Raw genomic sequence first — 18828 nt, 5'->3', positions numbered from 1 at the left:
TTTTTTTTCAAATCAAAGAGGATATGTCATAGGGGACTATAGGTTCTAGAATGACTTAGAGTAGATTTGAAATTTTCAATAGAAGTGAGAGTTACACTAATGGGAGTTAGAATTGGTTAATCAATTACATGATAATTTAAGACCGGTTAAACTAACAAATGATATTGAGAATAGAGTTGTATGAAAGTTTGATAAAGAATGTGTTTTTCTTTTTACTAACTCTTTTGTGCAAATATTGCAATCAGAATATTTTGGGAGGATGTAACAAGTTACAGCTTCACTAAAATTATTGTAAATGGTTAGTTCCACCAAGAGTGGAATTGGTTGTTTGATTTGTATTGGTAAGCAGAGTTAATACCAAGAAAAGACTGAGTAGGCTAGAAGTGATTAACTGGCAAGATAATGTTTGCGTATTATGTAAAAACTCGAGATTTTTTTCTGTTTCAAACCAAAGAGGATCTATCATAGGAGATTGTGGGTTTTGGGATGGCTTAGAGTAGATTTAAAATTTCCAATAAAGGTGAGAGTTACACCAATGAGAACTAGAATTGGTTAATTAACTACATGATAATTTAAGGTCGGTTAAACTAACAAATGATATTGAGAATAGAGTTGTATGAAAGTTTAAAAAAAGTATTTTTTTTACTAATTCTTTTGTGCAAATGTTACAGTCAGAAATATTTTCGGAGGATGTAACAAGTTGCAACTTCACTAAAACTATTGGAAATGCTTACTTCCACCAAGAGTGGAATTATTTGTTTGGTTTGTTGATAAACCCCAAATTTGTGGTTTATCTTGTGCTTAATTTGGGGGATTTTATCAACTTATCTCACATTTATTCAATGAAATAGTATGGTTTTGTAATTCTCCCTAAATTTATGCTTAGTGTCAAAACATGCTTTTTAGGCTTTTAAATAGCTAAATTTAATCCACTTTAATTCCATTCGATGCCATGATGTGTTTGTTGAGTGATTTCAGATTCACAAGGCAAGGTTTGGATGGAAGAGGTCAAGAAAAAAAGCATGCAAAGTGGAGAATTCATGAAGAAATGAGCATTTGGAGATTTGAAGGCCACGAGCACGCGTCACACACGCGTACGCGTGAGAAGAACATTCTTGGCCATGTGCACGGGTCACCCACACATACGCGTGAGGAGGAATTTTGGCTAGCGATGTGCACACGTCATCACGCACACGCGTGACGAGCGGCACGTGACTCACTTAAAGTGAATTTGCTGGGGGCGATTTCTAAGCTTTCCAGGCCGAAATCCAACTCATTCCTGAGGTTATTTGATGCAGAACTCAAGAGGGGTCAAGGGGGCAATTAGTTTAGTGTAGGAAACATGCCTTAGGTTAGTTCTAGAGAGAGAAACTCCCTTTTCTCTCTAGAAATTAGGGTTCTTAGTTTAGTTTTCTTCTAGATTTAGGTTTAGGTTTAATTACTTGTTTTGATTTAGTTTTCTTTACTTTTCCTTGTTGATTTGCTTCAATCTTCTTAGTTTTCCTTGTTAATTTCTCTTTTTGGTTACTTTTATGTTCATGCACTCTTATCAATTTCAATTTCCTTTAATGCAATTTGAGGTGTTTCAGGTTTAATGTGCTTTCTTTAGTTGTTATTGTTAATTTCTTGCATTTGGTAGTGGTAGATTTTATATTTCTTGCAATTTATTATGCTTTCCTTTTATGCCTTCCAAGTGTTTGATAAAATGCTTGGTTGGATGTTAGAGTAGTTTTTGAGCATTCTTGGCTTGGAAAGAGAAATTAGACAATCTTGAGTCACGAATACCCAACTTATGTTGGTGATCTAGAGTTGTTAGTTAATATTGTTTCCATTAACGCTAATCTTTTGCTAATTCAATTAGTAAGTTGATTAGGACTTTTAGATTGAGATTAACTAGTCTTATTAGACTTTCTTCGAGTGTTGGAGATGACATTGTACCTTCTCTCGTTGGGGATGACTTAATAGGATAAACTCTTGATAATTATTTTGTTATGATTAATGACTAGGATAGAAAGCCTATATTCTCAATCCTTGCCAAGAAAGTCTCTCTTTATTACTTGTTTTCTTTAGTTGTTTGTTCTATTTTCTTGTTAGTTAATTTCTTCCACCTTTACCAACCATTTTGACCTCATAACCAATAATTGAGCACTCGATTGTGATTCCTAGGGAGAACGACCCGAGACTAATACTCTCGATTATTTTTATTGGGTTGGACTTGTGACAACCAAAATTAAACTTTGATTTAATGATCGAATGTTGGTTTGGACTATGCTCACAACGAAATTATTTTTCTAAATTTCAAACCGGTATAAATCTTTACATCATTTGTATTGGTAGTCGAGTTAATACCAAGAAAAGACTAAGTAGGCTAGGAGCGATTAACCAGCAAGATCTTGTTTGCATATTATGTAAAAAGGATGTTGAATATATTCACCACTTATTTTTTAGTTGTGATTTTACTTAACAGGTGTAGTGCGTGTAGTTATCTAAGTTTGGCCGGCTATGATTCATCCTAGACATATTGAATTTGAGAGTTTGATAGATGTTCACCATAAAAAAAAGATGCGCAAAAAATAGTTTGATATTTTTTTTTTTTACAATTATCTAACACATATGAATGGAAAAAAATATAAAGATATTTTAAAACAAAGAATCAGAAGTAAAAGAAATTATGAATAACTCAATTCAGAGCTATAAGAAGTGGAGTAGTGTTAATCTTTTTTATTATTGATAAAAATATTGAAGATGATAATAAAATAATTTTATTTTATCTTCTTTTGTTAGTTTTTATATTCTGTCCATTTATTTTTTTTTCTAATGTTCCACTTTATTACGTTGAATTTTTTTATTAAAAAAACAAAAATTAATGAGGAAATTAATTTTGTACAGAGCTATAGTCAATTACGTTTGAAACATGCACCTAGAAAATTCAAGAGAACAACGGTGGCAGCTCGAACGAAAACATGGATGGCTTACAAAAACCAAAATTAAAAAACGTCGACAGCAGGGTTCGAACCTGCGCGGGCGTAACCCAACAGATTTCAAGTCTGTCTCCTTAACCACTCGGACATATCGACGTTAGATGATTATTTTAATTTGTAAATTTATTTATAAATTATCTATCACAACGAAATGAGCTTATTACTCTCAGAAACATGCATGCACAGGTTTATATGCGAAGAAAATCTCTAAAAGAAAAGACAGGTTACAAGTTCGTTTAAAATTTAAGTAATATCTTTTAGCGTTAAACATTTTATTTTCTGCTAAATAACGCAATACTTTTTTATTCTAATTTTATTTTTCACATTGAGCAAAGTTCTGTTCAATGTAGTATGGTTTCTTCTCGAAGATTGATGAAAATGTGTAAGTATACTTTGTTTATTTTTCACGACCCTACTCCATATATTTGAAATACACCAAAATTTGTTTCATATAAAAATTATTTCTAGACAATATCAAGATGATAACAAAAGTTAAATATAACTTTATTCTAGGTGAAAAATACAAAATTTAAAGTAATATTCGAACTAAAGTTCTCGTAACATCAATGACAACTTACTCAGCTAGCTCTGTTGGTGCAGTTTCTTAGGTTAGAGTTCCCTTTCCGCAATATCCCTAGTTCTTTACTAATGCAACTTGTAAGATCTTATTGTAATTTTAATGATATTAAATTATGTGGATATAAAACAAAAAAGTGGCAGCACGTGATAATTGTCTTTTATGTTTCCTTTCTATTCATGAACTGCAGTAGTTATTTACTTATTTTGGTACTCAGTGAAAGAAAAATATGATATGGCATACACCCCCATAATTTAAGGGACGCAACTTGGAAGGAACCACCCAAAATTTCACATTACATTAACTATAGACAAGCTTGTTGTATGCGAGCTTTAGTTATTGTTGAACTAAGCAAGCAAGCAAAGCAATACCCATAGAACCAAAAGCAGTAAAGCACACTCATAATCAGTAATAATCATGGAATCCCAGCGCGAACTCGAGATTCATATGGACATGGTGAAGCAGCCTTTTTTTCACGCATGTGCTCCTCATGCTTGGCGTTTGAATTGCTATGGAGTTGATGTCCATGACATTTAAGATGTGACAACTCTTGCAAGAATCTAGAACTAGTAGTCAGGCTGAGTATACCCCAAAAGCATGTGTGGCGTGCGGTAAATTTTAACAAGTGTCCAATACAGAACCTCTTCCACATCAAGATCTCCTGCGGCTCTTGCAGCATATATATCTTCACATATTGCCATCAACCTGCATCAATTTATATATGCACTTCGTGTAAGTCCTCATATATATGTTTGAACATTCATCAGAAGGATACAGAGGTTCATTGGCAAAAATGGGCACCTCTCACATGAAGGCAGGTTCTCAAAAGGAATTCTCATTCGCAAGTCTGAACACTGTAATCTGATAAAACGTCCAACTGCAAGCACAAAGGTAATGTACAGTCCCCAAATGCTGAACTTGCTGAGAGTATCTCCGATAATGCCCTCTAAAGAAGCAATAGGATCATCGGAGAACATAAATTGGTATTAGTGATCAAATATTGCTCGCATAGACTATATATATAGGTAAATACAATTAAATTTAAGTTGAGCTTACGGGGAGTTTCTTCAGATACAATTATGGCTATTGGTCCTGGGAACTCTCCACATCCGTGTCTATCTGAGATATCAATATCATAAAAAGACCACCACTCTGGATTCCCCCGGTTGAGAACAAGATCTGCACTAACCTCCTCCTGCAAAAACCTTATCTTCATTATGATCCAAAAGCAAATAAATCTAGCAAGTTAGATTAGGTAAGATTTACATACATACCGACTGTTGATCAAGAGAACGCACGTCCCCTGAGCCTGTGACCCGAAAATATCTGGGGTAGATATTGAATACTGTGAAACTGTTGGAGGTACCATTAAAAACATTAATCACTTCTGAATTATCTGGAAGATCCTCAGACATTATGGGTATTTCATATTTCACTAGTTCTTTTCCTCTGGGTCTATCTCTGGTAAATTGCCAGGAGAAAGTGATGTCCATGTTCCACCTGATGGACTTTATGAATCTGGCCTTCACAACAGGTGGAACAAGCCACACAGTACTAGCATCTGATTGGCAGCAAATTAGTTGGATGTCTTTCTCATTGTACGCACTAAGGAGACCCAGAGGATCCAAAGTATCACGTCCTTCAATATTTTCCCAAGATATCTTCTCGCATAAGGTTGTCTCGAACAATGTCAACCTTCCAGTTATTGTCTGTATATCAAGCCGGGCACTAGCATCTTTGATTGGGTTGGCAATGTTTGTTGGGTTGCCGCTGCTATACATCTGTCCAAAAAACAAAGCACTTAAATCAATATTGCACTCTCTAGGTTGAATTGTTTCAAGTGTTAGGAAAGAAACATCCTTGGTGGGAAATAGTCACAAGTCTTGTACACACACAACAAAGTTTACTTAGTTGAGTATTTTTCACATTCAAATTCCAGAGAGAAAGAGAGAGAGAGAGAGAGAGAGAGATTCATAATAAGTTTGGAATTCTTACCAGCATAGGAGCCCATATGACGCACAATAAAACCCAGAATAGACATATCCCATTGCAGAACTTTGTCATTTTTGATTGCTTTTGTCCTTGTTGATGAGTGGATCTATTCAAATCCACGTCACATTTGACAAGAAACAAGCTAGCATGAATATCTTCCAGCTAGAAAGAAAGCAAGAATCAGATAAAATGAGGAAAGGAATGCATCTGCTTAAAGGGAATGTAAGTTAGCTAAGAATGATGAGGACATACCTTCAGCCAGTCATACATGGTCAGAGATGTCGTCGTACAAGACCAATCTAGCACGCATCTCAATTCATAAAGAAAAGGTAGAGCACGATAGAGTCGAAAGCCAAAAAAGTTAATCCGGGAAACATTACTGGTCAAAAACTGCCTGTACAAGGTGCTTTTGTGTGGAACACCAATATGGATTTGCATTGCTTGCAAAACCAGAGAAATTGCTTTTGTGAAATAAATGGCACGAAGTGCTAGTCTTCCAGCATATCTGTGCAAAGGATCCATGTCCCAGGCATATTTTGTGACTGAATATGTGAAGAGAACAAGGTTGAATAAATACAAAATAACCTTCACTGTTGCAAATGAACATAGGTATATGATGCGATCAAGTACGATCAAGAAAAAGACAACCTGCAGGTTAAGTTCGTTCCCTGAGTGAATTGATAGATGTGAATTTATATAAACACGAGAGACTGAAAAAGGTGAGTTTCAATGAAAAAAATACCATCAAAACTAAAACAAAATCTTCTGGGAACTGATCTTCAAGCTGATAGACTTCAAGAAACTCACTGTTAGCTTTCATAATTAACTGATAAAAAATAGCAACTAAGAAGAAAACAACCAAATCAGCTCCAAAGATATAGGCATACAGATCAATTTCCCTTTTCCCACCACCAATGATGGAAACTACTCGATACGGAAAACCAATTTCATTAAAAATGCCATCGTGTTGAGCTTTCTGGATCTCGTCGGAAACATCTGCAGCCGGAGTCAATGAACTGTACCATTCTTCAGCAACAAATTCAATTGGAGGGGAGGCATATATTACCTCAAAAACAACATGACACACATTTTCACACTCTTCACTCTTTTCAATGCTCTGAATGCGAACCCTACTTGCTGAGTGCAACTTAAAAAGCTTCTCCTCTCTGCATCTCCTGTAATGCAAGATCTTCAGCAACTTATTCATTCTTGATTCAATTCTCTTTGGCTGAATTCCATCTCTAGGCCATGAGATAACTTCCATAGACAACTGCACAAAGTAAGGAGGTGTTTCTGCACCTGATGTTACTGATCTCCAATACCTACAGAGTCGTCTAGTTAATAGTTTCATCGCATTTTTCAAAGGTAACAATAATCTCAGTAATCTAACATGGAAGGAGGATCCCTTTAAATCCTCTATGTAGCTCTGATTTATTCTCTTATAGAATCTGCTATCCACAGCAATTGTCCAGCCACCATTCTTCACAGTTAGGGAGGTTTGCAAGAGGGTGAATATATATACCAGAAAGAAAGGTAAGTTGCTTGTCACAAAAGATGATGTTATTTTTCTCACAGGAAATCCTAATTGTTGAAGTAAGCTCACAGGGAATTCAAACTGACAGTGTTCAGTGATGATTCGATATAAATATTGAAGCAAAATGCAGACCTCTGTATAAATGAGGATGACAACCCAGAATCTGTAACTGGGGCCAGTATTTTGACAGAGAGCATATAAGAAGAGAGCTGCTAGATAGACCACAGAAAGCAAACTGAAGTACCATAGATATAATAGAATGAAACAGCAATAGCAGACAACGTCATTATTTGACCTCATTCGGGACCAAAAGTGACGGAGAATAATACCGATTCGGAGCCAAGCACTATCTGGCATTGTATGTTCATAAATAGTGTGGGTGGACATTGTAGCTTCTAGAGGTTCCGCTCCCAGATTCAAATTCTCAATTTCATAATATTCCTCATCCTCCGAAGAATCATTGTTAGATTCAAGTTCTTCGTGTTCTATCTTCAAATAGTTCAGTAAACTGTTAACTGCCAAGTTTCCAAGAGACTGCACTTGAGATACCCCACTCCCTAAGAGATGTACAGCTGAAAGTAAAGCATTTTTCCTGACTGGAATTTTATAACGACTCCTATCAGAATAAAAATAATCACTGCCATTAGCTCTTTCCTTTACGTCATAAGTTCCACGAGGAGTACTCACTGGCTGTTTCCAAGATTCTGGTCCCAATCGACTTGGATATTTTTCACTAGTTAAAGATTCGTTCATGTCAAAGGGGTCTGCTGGCTCATTACTGAGACTGATGTCCTTCTTCAATTCATTGTCCCTATTATTATCGAGAGAAGAATTTCCTCTCTCTCGTAAGCCATCATAATCGAGAGAAGTATTACTACAGTTAGCTTCAGTGCTCAAATTATGATGTTGAAGGTTTGACATCTCCGATTTCATCTTTTCTACCTGCAAGCTTCGGAGATGCTTCATTTCTTCAGTTCTCTGTTTGTGCCGCAACTGAGCTGTCTTGCAGGCAGCTTTCTTTTCCTGCTGTTGAACTATTGCACCAATCTGCTCTTTTTCAAGGTACTTTGGAACATAATCAAACTCTGGGAATGAAAACATGTATGATTGTAGTGATACCAACATGAATATGACGATTTCCACTAATGCTGATCTTGATGTAATTCGAAACCCATAATCATACTTGTGAAACCCAACCAGTTCACTGATGCTCTCTATTGTAATGGAACCGTATGTTATCTTTCTAAGGTGACCAAATAAGGGAGATTGATATGCTAGAGACAAGACAATAACCAGAAAATTATACATCCTCAAAAATCTAAAAATTAAATTTCCCTTCTTTAGTATTTTCATCCTCTTTCGGAGGAAAGCCAGAGCAAAAGCAAGGTAGCCAAGATGCAAAACATCATATTCAAGAGTTCCTGTAATCAAAACTAATGAAAGAACAAAATCTAGCAAGTGACAGTAACCATAAAGCCTCAGGTGGTCAAGAAATGTCCAATATGCTTTTGTTTCAAATGAGAGATCATTTAGTATAGATGCAGACTTCCATTGAGAGAGCATCTTTCTATACATATCCAACCCAGTGAGAGTAGATGAATGATCAGCACGGAATTTCAAACATGAAAGCATGAAAACTCCATAATAGCTGATAAGCATACGGGGATCGTCAACAATGATTCCTGCATTAAATGCATTTAACATAAGCTATTTTGTGGGAAATTTGTCATATGATAAATGCTAAAAATACTAGTTCTGAGTAACTAATATTTGGGTATCAAACTCAGTCTCAGATTGGTTATATGTGATGGACATTATCAAAAAGATATATAAATAATAGTATGATACCAATCATTATCAGTACAAAAACATGCATTAATGTAGAGATACCTAGCCAGCACTTATTGCAGAAGCTGAAATATATATTTGATACCCTCCAACAGTCATGGCATGCCACTTGTCCTTTAGTCTGGTGGTTCAAAAAAGCCAGGTGCATCCAGATAGCCAAGTATTCAACAGTGATAATGGTAGCAAATAGAAAAACGAAAACATGCCATAGTTTTTTAATAACTAAACGATTTAAAAGAACACAAGCAGCAAGTGATGCTATGTAGAGCAAGGAGATGGCGTTCAACACTGCAAAACTTGCAAGAAGCAAAGCAATCATGTTGATTTCAAGACCAAATAAATTGAAGATGTTCTCTATCCAGAACTTCAGACATACTTTTAACACAGTCTTCTGCATCTCCAATCTCTCTTTTCTCAAAAAAAGAATTCGCTTTCTATTCCACTTGAAGCTATCCTTAGAACTCTCCCAGAAATGAATATGTTGAACTTTTTTGACACTGTCTCTTTCATTTCCTGAATCTTGCCCTTGCCCTTGCCCTTGCCCTTGGGATAATGCAGAGTTCACTTTCGGCCATGAATGACTTCTTGCAACCTGTTTGATTGTTGATGTAGGGTTTTCCAATAGGTTGTTTCTAGGGGTACATGGAATAGGTTCAGTAGGTACATCTACTATGTTGAATAGAGGACAAGGCTCATCCCATTCTTCTCTGTTTCCATTAAAATGTGGCGTCCTCTCCAACCAACGAAAAACATTGTATTGAAGTATACATGCTACAATTACCACAACCTTTCCCCTTAGCCCAGATTCTAAACCTTTAAAACCAGGCTTATACAACTGTAAGCCCATAAATAATGATACCCATGAATGCGCTTGAGCTCCCCATATCTGGAAAAGATATTCAACCATTGCAAGGAATCCTGAATAAACTAGAAATAATTTTGCAGGGATCTGAGAGGACTTTGGTAACCTTGAATAGTTAACCAACCCAACAAGATACAGGAAACCAAATGCACTTATCGGTGTGAGTGATGCATAAAACAAAGCCAGAGATAAGATTTTATCAGCATGCCGAACCAAAAGACGTCTAGTAAAAGTGAAATTCCCTACTCTTTGTGCATTATAGCCACTTAATCCCAAACGTTTGCTCCTCCGCCTTTCGTAGCTATATAGTTGCATCACAACCAATATAGCCAAGGATTCAAAGATGTTTCGCAACATTGAAGCTGCAGGGTTGTAGCCAAATGCAGTTTGAAGATTAACAACACCGGGAAACAAAATCTTAGAGCTGGAAAATACACCAATGCAGTAAATACAAACAAAGACCGTTACAGAATACACTTTCATTGGAAACCAAAGATGCTTTGTTGTTTGTCCCAAAAGTTGTCTTCCACTTATCCACAGTAGAAGAAAGAACAAATAACCAAACGAAGCATAGTTGGGTGTGCAAAGGTATACGCTGAAGAGAACTGTCAGAAAGGCAACGTATTTGCCACAAGCCCGATAAACACAGAGGGATTTTTTTCTTATGACGTTCAAATACGATATCCTTATTGCCTCTGCATAATCCAATAGTATGGTTAGAATATTGGCATGAAGTGCTGGGATGCTTCTGGCAAATATATAACTTGCACGAAATCAGTAAGTGTCAGAAGGTTAACTATGAACTAGGATAACATGAAATTATTCATCAAAATAAGATGGCATGGAAATAATGGTTAACTGGAGTAGTACCATGAGTTCGCTAGTTCTCACCAGATCTCAGAGTACAACTGGATAAATTAACAGGATTCATCAAGCCAGCTCTCAAGATGCTAAACCCGAAAGGAGGGCAAGATGTCTGCTGTACAATGGCTGAAAATAAAATGAGTGTTTGGAGCCCATGATTGTGTATTGCACAAAAGAAAGCAAGAATTGATATTTTGAAGAGATCCAGCGAATGGATATCAGTAACCAAGCCTGAAACAGTCACGAGAAGAATGACAAAATAAAAAATGGAATAACTTCGTCAAATGCAAGATAAAATTTACATTTGCACCGCATGAAAAACAAGGCAGTTCTTACAAAAAAACATTTACCTAATTTTGAGAGAATCTGAAGAGAGTATGAACCATTCTGATCCAAAGTTTTGGAGATCAGATCAAGTTGAAGAATGAATTGAATTGCAAAGTGCGCCTCGCATAAAAGGATAATAGCTTGGCGTAATTGACTATTTATTGTTTCACTCAAGAGATAAATTAAAAAGAAAACCACTGCATGAAAGGAAAAAGTAAGTTGTTAGTAAATTAGGATACCTGCAAACTACTCTAAAGACAACGTTTAAGGAAAGTTTAAATTTAATTATGACTTCTTGTAAGATTATCCAGTCTTCACACAATACTTGAACAAGGAAGAGCCACATAATTCTGGTATGCACTTGATCAGAAAACTTGAGTTATTTAAACAAGTGGGATAGTGTTCACTAATATTGTCAAACACTATACACTAATGGTTGATCTAAAATGTAAAGGGTGTAATTAGAACATTTCTGTATTAGCATCATGGTAATAAACTATTAACGTAGAGAACTAAGAAGGCAATGAAAGATATCAAACTTACTATACACAGTGTGGATGAGACCAGGCCTTATTGCTATGAGAAATATCAATATTAGTATTATAACATGTGAGCACTTGCGTAGTCCCCAAACTATTGTAGCCAATATTAATATTGCAGCATCCTCTTCCTCTAGAAATTTGACAACAATAGCAATGAACAAACAGTAAGAATTTTTATCCAGATACATACGGTCCAAGGTAGCATTTTGTATTAGAGAAATGTCTGGTAAAAGATTGCAGAATACATGAGCAAAAAGTAAAATACATCTTTCAAATTCTCTTGTTTGTGATTAAAGGCAAAAATTAGCAGCACATGTTGCTATGGCTTTACATAGACAAGGGTGCCACAATAAAAAAAAGATTTACGTGGCAATATTATTTAACAATTATCATATATAATAACATTTTTCATTGAAATATCATTTTTTCAATAAAATTCAATTTTCTATTTTCAGTTGCAATTTTTTTTGGATTTTATAAAGAAAAGATAAAAACCAATAATAAAAATATAAATCAAGATTTTGATGAAACAATGTTCCAAATAAATATGCTGATATCATAAAGCATACTTTAATTTCTAGCTGATTCCTTTGTGAAATATTGAAAGTCAATCCAGAAATCAACTTTCATTGTTTTAGATAATATTCATCAATCCACCCAAGGGCAGTGAGACACTTTTTTGCCAGGCAACACAACCAAATGTTGATGCTCCTATTTATTGTACATATTTTGTACAATCATAGAAATAAAGTAGATTTAGCAACGGTAATTGTATTCTTCATTTCATATCAGCTCACTAACAAGGAGTAGTATATGGTAGAGCACTAAGTATCATCAAACATCTTCTCAGACTACCTAGTTCTCTCACCTTCCACAACGGATTCTTGAGTTGTTAACTGTCCATGATCAGTAATGCACAACAACACTGAACTGTTCACTAGATCACATAAAGCAACAAGAAAACCTAGACCAAACTGGGCTAGCAAATAGTATCCTGGGGTGGAGTAATGCCACAAGCCTATAGTTTCCCATATTTCCATATCCTGCAATTAGTTAAGCACCAGAAGATCTTATTCAAAAGATTTTAACATTAAAGTAAGACCTCCAAAAGTCTTCTGCAAAATGTACCTTCCATACTTTGTGATCACTTGATACATTGAATGCTACATTGAAAATATACGTGCTAGCTGCCCATAGAAGAATGAAAACGAGAAGCACAGCATTCAGTTGGTGCAGCCGTAACATGGACGGGAAAGCGTACAATACATATCCCACATAAGCAAGTAATCCAAATGAGCACAGACTTGCAAAGTGGAAACCCCAATATGTTAGAGCCAGCAAGGAAATCTGCCACGTGTGTCAATCAATGCAATTCATCAACTTACAAAATATTTGTTGCAATAAGGATGACGGAAAGGTAGCAGAGGGCTCACAAGAGACCATTTAAGAATTTTGGATGGTTCATGTGCTAATATCTTCCATGAACTTAGAATTCATGAGGCACTCTTATCATGAAGATCATTTTCTGCCCAATTTTTATAATATAATAATTCATATTTATGAACATTTTGAACTTTTATATTTTCATCAATTTTGATTTATAAAAAGATATGTAACATGATTTTGGACTGAGAAAATTTTTTAGGCATGATTTACAATGTATAATAATCATCAAATATAATGGTAGGTTTTGTAAAAAATTATTCGAAAAAAAATTATTCAATATACATTATGTTGAATGATTATCCATAGTTAAGAACAAATTGTCACTTCATAGTTGCATATGTGATACGTGACCAAACATTGGACAAAAAAATTCTGTACAGGGTTTTTATTATAAATGATTTATTGATGAGAGAGGAAATAAAATTCAGTAAAAATGGATGTGGCAGCAGTACCGGAAAACCATATGTTAAAAAGTTAATAAAAAACGACTGAGAAATAGCTCCTTGCAACAAGAAATTCATATGCTTTGCTCCAGACCTGTTAGAGAATTACAAAACCAAGAAGAGAGTATTAATGAGCTTCCATCAATCAAAAGTAAAGGGTTCAAAAAGCAGTCAACAGGATGAGGACACCGAGTCACTACTTCTAGTGTTCTATTTGGAAATATTACAAACAGAGAAGTGTAACATAGCCAAAGTAATAAGTAATCAATTCGAAAAGGAATTCAAGATAACAAGGCATGATAACTGGACAACAAGGGGGAAAAGTTTACATAATAAATGATCAATTTGACAAAAGAATTCAACTCAAGCATCTGCTACATGGGAAACTTCAAATCCAAGCAAGAGCAATAATATGTCCGATTGAATCTATATAGATACAGTGTGATATTTACAAGTTATGTTTATTTATTTACATTATATTTTTTTATATCGCTTCATTTCGCTCAGTGCCTATATAGATTAGTCTCCGTTGTTGAGACACAAGAAATTTGTGTAAATCTCTGTATAAAATATTTGAATTATTCTTAGATATCCGAAAGTTATAAATAATTTTTTTAAAAATTAAACTTCCAAATAAGTATCATCTACATATATACAAAGCAAGATATGCTGATGTCACATTATCTTGTTAATATTGTAGGTTTCATCTCGTCAGAGGAACTTAGGTGAACTATTACATGAATAATAAGGGAAAACAAATAAACATATTGAGGTCCTTGGACTAGAAAATAGCAATTGCTATGAGTTTAGAACTTCATTTTTTTTCAGGGCACAAGGAAAAGCAAAGTAAGAAAATGAGGATGCTGCCCTTTCTTAATTACCTTGACTCGTGAACAAACTGAGAATTCATTTTAGGAAGAAGTTGCTCAGTCAAGTCACTGCTTTCTCTTGTTGATGTGATGATTTCTAGTTCAGCTAGCTCACTTCTAATCCAGGATAGCTGGAACAATGGAGAATTGAAGACTGGTGAACCAAACCAAACAAAAGCTTCAAAAAAGAAATAAGAATTTTAGACCAATTACTTTCAAGAGTTCCCATATCTGTTAAGTGTCACACAAGACCTCAAGAACAACTAGAATATGCAATATGTAACCAATGCATTTCCTTCCTCTAGACATTTGCCGCAAGACAAGAAAGCAACATGATCAAGATTAAGATTACGTAAATTATAAAGCAACACAAGTGTATAGTGTGTTCAAGCCAGATAGGTTTCTCTACATAATCACATACATATCATCATGATTTTTAGAGAAGGATTTAAATTTTTTTTTACTCAATCTAGATTCTGCTCTATTCGGTGTTTAAGCTAGAGACTGGCCAGTATTTGTAAATAAGACAGTCAGATCGAACCTAAATCAGAGGAATAATACCAGCCAGGTTTGCTAATTAATATAAAGCAAAGAAGTGATCACCTCTATTGATGAAGGTAGAAGATCCCGTATAATGAATAGTTTATAGAGCACTTTCTCTTTCACATGTGCTAGAGATATTGAAAAGTTATCGTTTATAAATAAATTGTTTTTTGCTTTACTTTCTATAAAGAACTCTTATTATTATCTTTCTCTTCGTCTTAATGAAATTCTTCTTTTGTCCCCCACTAAAAAAAATTACGAATAGTATAAACAGAACTAATCTTACAACAAACTAATTTGGTTTACATTAGATTTGGAAATTCCATTTAGAAAAATGTTAGGTGACCAACATTTTTTCCTTATTTTTGTCTTACATTTAAACAAAGAATAGCCAATTCTCCCTTTTTTACACTAAAATGTTGGCCCCTTAGCATTTCTCTTCTATTTATATGCAAATATCTGAAAATGAAGCATACATCGGCAGAAGAATCCAGACACTCGTATTATTATCACCCCATCCCTCACCCAAAAACAAAAGGCCCCCAGCACCACGGTAAATAATTTTTTGTTTTCTCCATCATGTTACATACTGAATTTTTTGCAGCAATAGAATTATGCTATGCAAGCAGTCTATATGCTTACCATAATGTAGAAAAGTAGAAGTGATAGACCTGAGCAAACTTCTGACCATTCTGATTTTGCGGTAAGTTTGAACAGTCCAAAGTGGAAAAGAATCAACCTTAATGTCTCGGGGAGCTCAATAGGAAGTTGGTATATGTACATCATGATGATATTGAAGCCAGCATAAAAGAAAAGGAATCTCCACCACCTTCAAGTTCATAAAACCCTGAATCAGCGAACCAATAAAATTTCAATCCTACAATAAAAAGATGCACAGTACGTATCATCATTTCTTTCCCCTTGTTTAGGGAAGAGGGAGCTTACCAAAAGATACCTAAATAATTGCTCCTCCATGACCAATCAACTAGCCCTATACTAATACAAATGAAAAAAGGAAAAGAAACCCAAGACGCATGACTAATCCCAGCAATTAGTTGTATAGCTGGCAACAGTAAGAAGCACAAGGCCCTGAGATGAGATCCTGCAACCCAGAGATCAGCATCCATGTTATAATTATTCCATAGACACAGCAAATAAGTTTATTATGGTTATTCTATTGTGCACATATTATTTGTGTCAAAAAGAAAAAATAAAAGGAATAATAACTATAAGAAAATATTAAACTCCTGAGCACTTTACGAGAGAAATAGCAAGGGCTTTTGTCATAATCTTTGTTTGGTACTAGCTGTAAGGCACACCTTATCTTAGCGTTAGAAATAATAGATAAAGGAGACCAAAACATTGAAAGGGGAAAAAACTAAAAACACAATCAAGAATACAACAAGCTCCTATGTAGATCAGTAATGATACATATTACCTCGCTTTCAACAAAAATAAGCAGAACACCTCTTTATATTAACAGTTAGGGTACAAAGAAGTTCTATGACAAACCTATCAGCAGCAAATAAGAACATAGAACTCCAGAATGAAAATCTCTCCATGCATCTTGACCAACGCGATTTCCATAGATCTCAAATAGAGAAAGAAAGGTCATTAATGCTTGCATGACCAAGAAGTACTCTTGGGGCAATGACCTCCATGATTGCACTCTGCAAATCCATTTCATACATTATTTTGTAGTGTTTTCTGAATGCTGCAACACTGATGAGAAATTTTAGAAAGTTCAAATTACCTTATTAATCCAATTAGCCGAGCCCATTGAGCATCGGCAGTACTCCACCGATCTCCCTCAATGGTCAAAACAATGTGAAATATGGCATGTGATAGTAGTGTCAAAGACGACAGTATAAGGATGGACCGCGATATTGAATATTGTGAATGGAAACGAGTGCCTATTTGCAAGGACAATTATCTTGTTTGAGAAGTTGAAAACATGATAACAATTAAATTTGTATATGAAATGCTCAGAAATAAGCAAATAAATAAATAAATAAACCATAACAATCCTCAAGTGATCAAATGTTATGAACAACTAAGCCAAAACTAATATACTACACTAATTGACTAACATTTTCTTCTCTATTATTCATTCACTCTAAAATGACAAGGTCCTATAACCTTGTATTCCTGTGACAAATTAATGACACTTCATCTATACTATAGAATATTCCTATATTTATCCAAAATATGAAATTATAGAAGCAGAATAATAATAAAATGAGAGTAAATTCGCAAAAATTAAAGCAAAGGTCAGAGCCAGCTAACTTCTCACCCTTTCTAGGCGCAGTGTACTGAATGAAAAGGAATGCTAACAAATTAAGCAAAGATATGAGACTCCAGTTAAGTAAAGAAGCTGCATATGAATCACAGAAAAGAAATTACATAGTATCACTACTATGAGGGTTTGTGCAAGTGTATGTAAGTAACTAAAATCACAATGCAAGGAATTAATGAACAAATGTAAGAATGAAACCTGTTAGAAGGAGCATAGGTAATGCGAACCCGGGGATGAACCTCGCCATGATGAGAAAGAGTAATGAATAAAATGGAAGCTCTCGCTGCTTCTCATGGCAACGTATTAACAAATGGCGCTGCGATCATGGAAGGAAATGGAAAAAAACGAACGGCAAATTAAAGAGAATCGATATAGAATGTGAAAGCGATGGTAACGAAGATTGAGGAGGAACGGCGCTGAGACGCGCGCGCAAACATGAAGCGTGTTCTTCGAAATGTGCGATTTTGTTGAATCGTTGCTCTCAGCCAAAACTGCGTTGAGTTTCTGACTTTCTGTTTTGCTCATGGATTGGAGGGAGCCAACGCAATTCGTAGAAATGAAGGCCAATATTGGTATTCTGCCTTCTAATAAGCTTTAATTACTTTCATAGTTGTTGTTACAGAACGTGCACGATGGCACATTAGCATGAGCGAAACATGGCAATTGAAATGGATAGTTGGATACTATATATGGAATGCAAGTATATAGTAGCGGGGTATCGTCTCAAGTCAATTCATGTGTTTTTATCCTATTAAATAATTTTTTTATCGGTCAAATTAAAAAAGAGGAGTGCTAGGGGGCAACATTTTTGTTAAATTTTGGCCAACATTTAACCATTAAAAAGAAATTGAATGATTTTACATCATTAGATGTAAAGTCACCAAAAAAACATCATTAGATGTAATCTCACACCATTAAAAACATCATTGATGGCTAATTGATGGTTAAAAACCACAAAATCTGATGACCCCTAAACTTTCTCATTAAAAAAATGTCGTAAATATTATTATTTTTTATCAAGGTAAGTAATAATTTGTATTTGTATTTACAAATATTTTACACATAAAAAATATATAATTTACATTTATATTTATTAAAATTTTGCACACATAAATTAATATAATTTTTATATTTATGTTTGATAAAATTTTTATATATAAATTAATAAAATTTATTTATTAAAGATAATTTAGTATTTATATTTGTTAAATAATGGTTAAAATTACTAAGATTGTTGTTTTAGAGCTTTTTGTCAAATTATATGCATGGGATCTAAAAATTAAACATTACTCATGGAATTTAACAGGAATTCGACGTGGGGATGTAGCTCATATGGTAGAGCGCTCGCTTCGCATGCGAGAGGCACGGGGTTCGATTCCCCGCATCTCCATTTTCTTATTTATTATATATCCTGGCTTTCAGGAAAGTAGTGTAAGTTAACTAAGTTCCACATGTTGGGTGTTCTTTTTTTCCGGTATGGATGCCCCAGTCGGCTTTGATATGCACACACGCAAGTAGTAAGAGAGAGGGCCCAAAACCCATTAAAACACTGCTTAGGTTCAGTTAAAATATGCTTTTTTTTTTTTTTCTTTTTAACATATGTTTTTAGGGGTGCTAGGTTTACGCGTAGGATCAGATCATGAAGCGGGTCAGTGTAGAATAATGTGTCGGGTCGGATTGTTGGGCAGCATAGCCCAAGAGCAC

At 34.9% G+C, this 18828-nt stretch overlaps 1 protein-coding gene and 2 non-coding genes across 4 annotated transcripts; 1 reads left to right on the top strand and 2 right to left on the bottom strand.

Moving 5' to 3' along the window:
* Positions 1-2995: 2995 nt before the first annotated feature.
* TRNAS-UGA (transfer RNA serine (anticodon UGA)) lies at positions 2996-3077 on the bottom strand. Its single transcript has one exon. It is a non-coding gene; the product is annotated as a tRNA-Ser (tRNA).
* A 660-nt stretch (positions 3078-3737) lies between these two features.
* Positions 3738-17625, bottom strand: LOC107646488 (piezo-type mechanosensitive ion channel homolog). 2 transcript variants are annotated; one of them, XM_021104060.2, is made up of 21 exons: positions 17323-17625; positions 17122-17202; positions 16582-16741; positions 16341-16498; positions 15774-15930; positions 15471-15657; positions 14298-14416; positions 13426-13510; positions 12656-12874; positions 12396-12570; positions 11529-11657; positions 11009-11182; positions 10686-10889; positions 8975-10489; positions 6293-8766; positions 5803-6198; positions 5554-5712; positions 4833-5339; positions 4615-4753; positions 4360-4504; positions 3738-4263 (listed from the first exon to the last, which is right to left on the bottom strand). In XM_021104060.2, the coding sequence occupies exons 1-21, from the start codon at positions 17369-17371 to the stop codon at positions 4125-4127; spliced, it is 7371 nt and encodes a 2456-aa protein (XP_020959719.1). In that variant the 5' UTR covers positions 17372-17625; the 3' UTR covers positions 3738-4124. The 2 variants fall into 2 exon arrangements, with proteins under 2 accessions (XP_020959719.1, XP_088348329.1); XM_088492203.1 differs by lacking the exons at positions 16341-16498; positions 16582-16741; positions 17122-17202; positions 17323-17625 and having other exon boundaries at positions 15471-15675; positions 15774-15912.
* An 816-nt stretch (positions 17626-18441) lies between these two features.
* On the top strand, positions 18442-18514 carry TRNAA-CGC (transfer RNA alanine (anticodon CGC)). Its single transcript has one exon. It is a non-coding gene; the product is annotated as a tRNA-Ala (tRNA).
* The last annotated feature ends 314 nt before the right edge of the window (positions 18515-18828 follow it).

The sequence above is a fragment of the Arachis ipaensis genome, chromosome B6 (assembly GCF_059453495.1).
Source record: "Arachis ipaensis isolate K30076 ecotype BB chromosome B6, ASM5945349v1, whole genome shotgun sequence".
NCBI classification, from domain to species: Eukaryota; Viridiplantae; Streptophyta; class Magnoliopsida; order Fabales; family Fabaceae; genus Arachis; species Arachis ipaensis.
This window is presented reverse-complemented; position numbering and strand designations above follow the sequence as displayed.

Coding starts and splice junctions, on each gene's coding strand:
- LOC107646488 (XM_021104060.2), bottom strand. CDS start 17,371: ATGGCGAGGTTCATCCCCGGGTTCGCATTACCTATGCTCCTTCTAACA. Junction 16,499..16,581: donor CGGCTAATTGGATTAATAAG/GTAATTTGAACT, acceptor ATGGATTTGCAG/AGTGCAATCATGGAGGTCAT. Junction 4,505..4,614: donor TGTATCTGAAGAAACTCCCC/GTAAGCTCAACT, acceptor TTGCTTCTTTAG/AGGGCATTATCGGAGATACT.